At 52.3% G+C, this 7,874-nt stretch overlaps 1 protein-coding gene across 1 annotated transcript in view; it reads left to right on the top strand.

The window, feature by feature from the left end:
- PDAP1 (PDGFA associated protein 1) overlaps positions 1-6,854 on the top strand; it is a 13,995-nt gene extending 7,141 nt beyond the window's left edge. Inside the window, exons 4-6 of the mRNA XM_032266451.1 lie at positions 2,191-2,312; positions 4,218-4,369; positions 6,144-6,854. Coding sequence (XP_032122342.1) covers positions 2,191-2,312; positions 4,218-4,369; positions 6,144-6,202 — 333 coding nt within the window. The 3' untranslated portion in view covers positions 6,203-6,854. The remainder of the gene's footprint in view (positions 1-2,190; positions 2,313-4,217; positions 4,370-6,143) is intronic.
- Positions 6,855-7,874: the final 1,020 nt, after the last annotated feature.

Below are 7,874 nucleotides of genomic sequence, written 5' to 3' on the forward strand. Positions count from 1 at the left end.
TTTTTTTTGAGACAGGGTCTTACTCTGTCACCCAGGCTGGAGTGCAGCGAAGCACTCGTGGCTCACTGCAGCCTCAGCCTCCCAGGTAGCTGAGACCAAAGGCACATGCCACCACACTCAGCTAATTTTAAAATTTTTTGAGAGATGGGTGTCTCATTATATTGCCCAGGCTGTTCTCAAACTCCTGGGCTCAAGTAATCTTCCCACTTCAGCCTCCTGAGGTGTTGAGATTGCAGGATGAGCCACCATGCTTGGTGTGGGCCTTGAAGTGAGAGAGAGACATGACCAGATATGGTTTTATTTTATTTTATTTTTGAGATAGAGTCTTGCTGTATCACCAGGCTGGAGTGCAGTGGCATGATCTTGGCTCACTGCAACTTCTGCCTCCTGGGTTCAAATGATTCTCCTGCCTCAGCCTCCCTAGTAGCTAGGATTACAGGTGCCTGCCACCACGCCCAGCTAATTTTTGTATTATTAGTAGAGACGATTTCACCATGTTGGCCTCGGCCTCCAAAATGCTGGGATTACAGGTGTGAGCCACCATGCCTGGCTTTTTTTTTTTTTTTTTTTTTGAGATGGAGTTTCGCTCTTGTGGCCCAGACTGAAGTGTAATGGCGAGATCTCGGCTCACTGCAACCTCCGCCTCCTTTGTTCAAGAGATTCTTACCCCTCAGCCTCCCAAGTAGCTGGGATTACAGGCGCCCACCACCACCCCCAGCTAATTTTTTGTATTTTTAGTAGTGACGGGGTTTCACTGTGTTGGCCAGGCTGGTCTCAAACTCCTGGCCTCAGGTGATTCACTGGCCTCAGCCTCCCAAAGTGCTGGGACCACAGGATTGAGCCCCTACATCTGGCTCAGATAGGCTTTTATTTATTTGTGGGTTTTTTTTTTGTTTTTTTTTTTTTTTTTTTAGACAGAGTCTAGCTCTGTCACCAGGCTCCAGGCTGGAGTGCAGTGGTGCAGTCTCGGCTTACTGTAACTTTTGCCTCCCAGGTTCAAGCAATTCTCCTGCCTCAGCCTCCCAAGTAGCTGGGACTACAGGCACACGCCACCATGCCCAGCTAATTTTTGTATTTTTGTAGTAGAGACAGATTTCACCCTGTTGACCAGAAGGGTCTCGATCTCTTGACCTCATGATCCACCCGCCTCAGCCGTCCAAAGTGCTGGGATTACAGGCGTGAGCCACTGCAGCTGGCCCAGATATGCTTTTAAAAGGTTATTTTGGCTTCTCTGTGGAGAGTGAATGATAGGGTGTTTAGAATAAGAGTAGTGTTCAGGTCAGAAATTGTGGTTTGCCCTAGGGTGGTGACAATGGCAGTGGAGAAGAGTGGACAGATTTAAGCCATATTTGGGGGTTGCTGAAGGAAGGAGGAATCAAGGATTGCTTAGGATTACAGCGAGGGTCCAGTTAGGTAAGGGTGAATCTCGAGTTCTTAGATGTGTTAAGTTTGCCGTGCCAGGCGTCCGAATGGAAGAGTAACTGCAGCTGGTTTGGGTGTAGGTGTTTGAAGGGAGCTCTGTGGAGTGGAGCTGTCTCCCTACTCCCTTAAGGAGAATTGATGGAATTGACAGGGTCTGAAACTTTGACCAAACCTGCTGCATTGAGAACACACTCGTTGCTTCTGGAACTTCCCCAGGGGAGGTGGAAGGTGCAGGTTCCAGGTTCTTAGGCCAGTTCTCCAAACCTGTAGAGTCTGATTCAGTGGCTCATTCTTGAGTTACACGTCCAGTCCATCAGCTGAGATGGGTAGGAATTGGAATTGGTCGTGACACAACACGTACTTGGCCCATCCTGCATGAGGATTCCAGCTCAGCACTTCTTGCAGGAAGAATCAGGCATGGGATTCCACGGAAAACTGCTTTTGGAAGCTGGGCTTGAAGGCGGGGAGTAGTGCTGTGTGAGTGCTTGCGAGCTGGTATAGGGTGCACCTCTCATCTACCACCTACTTTCTGGTTGACCTTGGGCAAGTTATTGGACCCTGAGCAACCATTCTGTGGGCTCTTACCAGGCTGGTGCAGATGCTCCGGAGAGCTGTCCCCACTCTGAGACTTGGGCTGAGCACTATGTGGGCTAGGGGTGGAGCGGGAGTTTGTCCCCATCCAGATGGGCTGTTGAGAGATGGTGGGAGTGGCCCTCAGGGGCTCCACAGGACCTGAATTCCAATGACCAGCTTCTCGCCCTGTTCTAGCAAAAGCGCAAAGGTGTTGAAGGGCTCATTGACATCGAGAACCCCAACCGGGTGGCACAGACAACCAAAAAGGTCACACAACTGGATCTGGACGGGCCAAAGGAGCTTTCGAGGAGAGAACGGTAACATCACTGGCTGAGCCTGGTGACCCGGGGAACACAGGCTAGCAGTTGGCCTGTAGGATGCGGAGGTCCCCAGTTGGCTGGGGGCTGTGGCTATGTTGATTTCTGTCTCATTCCCCAAAGGCCCTCCAGTAGCCTTTAAAAATCCACACAGAATTTGTTTTCACCAATTGATACAGGATACCAGGGTTTAGGACCACAGGCTCAGACCTGAGCCTTGCACTTGAGGTAACGGCCCAGGATGCAGAGGGTTGCCCTTCATTGTCCTCTCCAGAGCACCACACCCTGAGGAGACCTCCCTTACCCCACTGATCTGACTATTCCTGACCTGCATCCATTTGTAGTGTCGTGGCCATGGGGACTGGAAGGGGGGACTATGAGCCTGTGCCGACCAGAGGCAGTCCAGCCCAGCACAGGGAAGTTATCCCTGGCTCAGCCGGCTGCCCTGGGTCTCTACAAGTCCCGTGTGAAAATGAAGCTGCAAATACCTTCCTCAAGAGTTGTATAAGGATCAAGATCAAATACTGAAGTGCCTGGCACAGAATCAGTCCTTGAATGGTGCCCTGACTTTTGCCTTACAAGAGGTGGAAGCCTGCTGCTTTCTCTCCTGACTGGACATTTAGGATGATGGCTGAGGGGTGTGTCTATGAAACCCTCAATGGGATGGCCGTGAGCTTGGGTGTGACTGCAGCTGCTAAGGACCCTTCTGTTCCCCTTCAGTAGTTTCCTCTCTGCATTAACTTCAGAAACCCAGCAACCTGGGTATACTGCCACTTGGCAGCTGTGCAGTCTTCAATAAGGCTGTGCCCTTTCTGGGTTTCCAGTAAAAGGGCTCCTGTTGCTCCCTCTGCCCTTTGGGGTTGCAGAGGTGCCCTGCCTGGCACTTTGCTTAAACTGAAGGGCCCTGCAGAGCTTTTGGGCTGGGATCTGCAGGTCACCAGGTGTTATCTCCTCAATCTCTGTAGCGAATGTCTTGTTGACCCTCACCACTGACTGTTAGCTAGGGGGTTCATTACTGACACCTCTGTCCCATGGAAGCCCAGTGATTATTCCCACACCCCTACTGATAGGTGCTGCCCCCTTGTGGGACAGCACCATGCACATCTGAGCTGCTATAAGAATGGGCCGTGTGGTGTTGACCTGAGACTGGGAGTGTGTTTCTCACTGTGGTCCTCATCCTATGCCCTGTGGCTGCTTCCTCCACTTCTTCATTCCTTTTCTTATTTGTATTTTTTAGAGATAGGATTTCACTGTCACCCAAGCTGGAGTACAGTGGTACAGTCAGAGCTCACTGCAGCCTTGAAATCCTGGGCTTAAGCAATCCTCGTGCCTCAACCTCCCAAGTAGCTGGGACTACAGATATGTGCCACCACACCCAACAAATTTTAAAATTTTCTCTTTTGTACAGATAGAGTCTTGCTATATTGCCCAGGCAGGTCTCAAACTTCTAGCCTCAAGTGATCCTCCTGTTTCGGCCTCCCAGAGTGCTGGTATTACAGGCCTGAGCCACTGTGTCCGGCCCTTCATTCCTTGTAGGATGTGGGCCCCAGTGCTTTAATCCTCCTGGTCATCTTCTCTGGAACACACTCCCCCTTTTTTCTGTGGCCACCAGAGCCTTATAATGAATCTCTCAGGCATCCTCCCCTCCCTGCTGTAGCTGGACATTATCCCCTCTCCCGCTGAGGCTTTCTGGAAGTCACAGATGTTTCCTCCCAGGGCCTCTTCCTCCTGCTCACTTTCTGAGTGAACAGCTATCAAGCAGGGGGTTCATGGAGCGAAGGACTCACAGCCAGAGCACCCCTTACACCTTGGCCCTAGGCCGAATTCTTGGCCTTTATTCTGTTTCCTGTCCATTTTGGCAAAAAGTGGGAAAGACATCCCTGTGACACCATTTTATCCACACAGAGAAGAGATTGAGAAACAGAAGGCAAAAGAGCGTTACATGAAAATGCACTTGGCCGGGAAGACAGAGCAAGCCAAGGCGGACCTGGCCCGGCTGGCCATCATCCGGAAACAGCGGGAGGAAGCTGCCAGGAAGAAGGAGGAGGAAAGGAAAGGTAAGAGCCAGGGCTGCACATGCAGGGACATTCCCCAACTCTGGTCCTGGGCCAGCCACCAAGTCCTGAACTTGTGTCCCTGTCCTCGAGGTGATTTATGAGGTGAGGAGTGACTGCTGCCTAGGAGGTCATTCAGGAGAGGCCCACCCTCTGTGTGCCTGCCACTTCCCAGGGGACCGGGAGAGTCCAGCGGCATCATGGAGTAAGATGTGGGTTGAAATATCAGCAGAGCACCATCCACAGTAGATAGTTACTACTGCCAACAGCAGGAGGTCACAGGAAACTATGCCCCTAGTACAGACCTTGCCTGAGACTCACAGGTCCCACCAAAGTCTCTGGTGCCTTGGGAACCCGGGAGAGCTGCCTGAGGTCACCGCTCTCCATCTGCAGGGCTTGGGAGAACAAGCTGGATACACAGCAATGCAGACCGGCATGACATCCAGCCCAGGCATCCCTCTTCCTGTGCCCTCCCTCCAGGCAGGCCAGAGGTGGTGGAGGTTCCTCTAGGCCAGGGTGGCTGTGGGAGTTGGTGCAGTTTATAGGAGCATTTGACTTACAACCTTCCATCTCCCAGGGGTCTGTGAGAACCCCAACATGCCCATCTGTCCTGCCTCCCCAGACCATGAAGAAGCGGGCCTGGAAAGGGGAAAGCAATTGCTCAAGGACATTGTCACCTGCACCAGAAATCCAGTGATCCCAACTTCCCATTCAACCCTGCTTCACAAACCCCCAGCAGGAAAGGACTTCACATCTAACTGTTGGAATGTTTAGAATTTTTTTTTTTTAGATGGGAGTCTCGCTCTTAATGCCCAGGCTGGAGTGCAGTGGCATGATCTTGATTCACTGCAACCTCTGCCTCCCGGGTTCAAGCAAGTCTCCTGCCTCAGTCTCCCCAGTATCTGGGACTACAGGTGTGTACCACCATTGCTGGCTAATTTTGTATTTTTAATAGAGATGGGGTTTCCCCATGTTGGTCAGGCACGTCTCCAACTCTCGACCTCAGGTGATCCACCTGTCTCAGCCTCCCAAAGTGCTGGGATTACAGGCGTGAGCTATCATGCCTGGCCAGAATGTTTAGATTTTAGACTTCAGAACCCATGGATGGAGGTTAGAATTACAGGGTTCTAGGCCAGGCTTGGTAGCTCACACCCATAATCCCAGCACTTTGGGAGGCCAAGGCGGGCGAATCACAAGGTCAGGAATTTGAGACCAGCCTGGCCAACGTGGTGAAATCCCGTCTCTACTAAAAATAAAAAAATTAGCTGGGCGTGGTAGCGAGTTCCTGTTTCTCATTGTGGTCCTCATTACAGTAGCCTGTAATCCCAGCTACTTGGGAGGCTGAGGCAGGAGAATCATTTGAACCTGGAGGTGGAGGTTGCAGTGAGCTGAGATCGCGCTGCCAAGATCACACCACTGCACTCCAGCCCAAGCGACAGTGCAAGACTCCGTCTCAAAAAAAAGAATTACAGGGTTCTGGGAGGTGGGGTGAGAATTTTCTATTTGCCCCCTAGAGTTTGTGTTGGTGGGGCTTTGTCAAGGGACAGCGTTGCATAAGGTGCTCCTGACCACTGAAACATGTCGGCAATGTCTGGGGCCCAGGGCCATAGCTGCAGCAAAGATCGTCTCCTGCACCTCGGCCCTTCCTGGGTCTCTTCTTTGTTGCTCAGAATGTTTTCTGTTGTCTTTCAGACCTAAAGGTCTAGGGTTCTGGCGCATGTGTTGGGAGTGGGGGTTGCTTTGTTCTAACCCCTGCCCTTCTCCTCCCACCCCTCAGCAAAAGATGATGCCACATTGTCAGGAAAAAGAATGCAGTCACTCTCCCTGAATAAGTAAATGCGAGATGCCAGGGACCTGGGCCACGCTGCCAGGACCTCTGCTGTGTCTCACCTACCCTGTGCCCTGGCGCCGCTGCAACAGCCCCTCACGGCCAGGAGTCCCCCACGGCCTGGGGCCTCCTCTTCATCTTGGCAAAGCAATTGTTTGGGGAGATGGGGGGGGGCTGGGGGAGGGGCAAGCTGCTATCTTTGAGACAGAAAGATGCAGGACAGCATTTCGTATGTAACCATTTGAATGTTTTCGCTGTTTTTAGAATTCAGAGCCCTTGCTGGGGGGTGCCTGGGAGATGGGGTATGAAGAGCTTTCCTTTGTCTAGTAGATAGCACGGAAGGGGGTGGTCGTGCCAGGAGGCAGCCGCTGATGGGTTTGCTACAACCAGCCCCGGACTGTGTTGCCTGGGTGCTCGTTCAAAGAGGGGCTGTCATCTGGGAGCCTGTGCTCCTGGGTCCTTAAGGGTAACGGCTTGTCTGTCCTGTCTGCCCTTCCCACCCGGTTCTACCCACCTGGCCAGGGCCAGTGCCCATGCCCATTTTTAACCCTACCCATTGATCATTTCAAGAAACCTCTGTTTACTGTGCAGCACCCAGGCAAAACACGCTCCACAAATTCAACTTGTATATTTGGCAGATTAAACTTGACATTATCGTAATCTTTGTTTTGTAATCCATCCTTTGGCTCCTGTGCCCAAGCCATTTTTACCTGGCAGGGTATGGTGCCATGCTAAGGTACATGCACCTGGCAAGGTTCAGGAGATGTACCTACCTGAGGCATGACATCTGTCAGGCAGCACTGAGTATGGTGTGGGGACTGGACCCCAGGATCAGGGCTGGGAGAGACCTTAGATGCCACAGCCTGCCCCCGCCCTCCTTTAGCCAAGTCAGGATCTTGGGCCTCAGCAGCCAGAGACCCTTGCAGGCCACAGCAGGCTGAAACAGCACCAGGATCCCGGCCTGGCCTGCAGGTGTCCCCTTGGGGTAACAGCCTCAGGAGTTCTGTACCAGAGGAAGCCACCCAGGAGCTGGTACCCAGAACTGGCTGCACTTCCCTCAGTCCTCTGTGACAGGGACTGATAGTGGGGAAACTTGAGGTTTAGGAGTGGCCTGCCTGTGTTCAGACCAGTGAAAGGTGACCCCATGGCACCTGTCTGCCCCTGTACCCTGTGAACAGCAGTATTTTTTGTGCATGGTCCTGAGAGGCCAGGGGCTCTATTGATGTAACTGGGTGCCAGGCAGGAGTAGGGCTACTCCTCCTGATTTTGGGCAGCCCCCCACCCTAAGGTAGAACAAGAGGAGGACTGTCTTAGGCACACAGAGGGAACTTCACTAAACACGGCCTCAGGCCAGCCATTCCCACAGACCACCTCCTTCCAGAATGTGTCACAAGACACCTACCTTATGACTACCCTGTCTCAGAGCCAAAATAATTTAGTATAGAGCCTCTCCCAGCAACCCCCAACATACTTGTGTGCTTGACTCTGGAGTCGATAGCACCAGTATCCCTCACCCTGACCTCCAAGCCCTTGGCCTGCTTAAGAAAACCTCCAATGCAGACCTCCAAGGAGCAGGAATCACCTCAAGGGTATTACCAAAGCCACCTCCTCTGCCCTGGAAATCTTGTAGCTACTGCCCAGGTTCAAGTGTACAGCCATGAAAATGAGATGGAGGAAGGC

This window comes from Sapajus apella, unplaced genomic scaffold, assembly GCF_009761245.1.
Source record: "Sapajus apella isolate SASKATOON/1434 unplaced genomic scaffold, GSC_monkey_1.0 scaffold159, whole genome shotgun sequence".
Taxonomy (NCBI): Eukaryota; Metazoa; Chordata; class Mammalia; order Primates; family Cebidae; genus Sapajus; species Sapajus apella.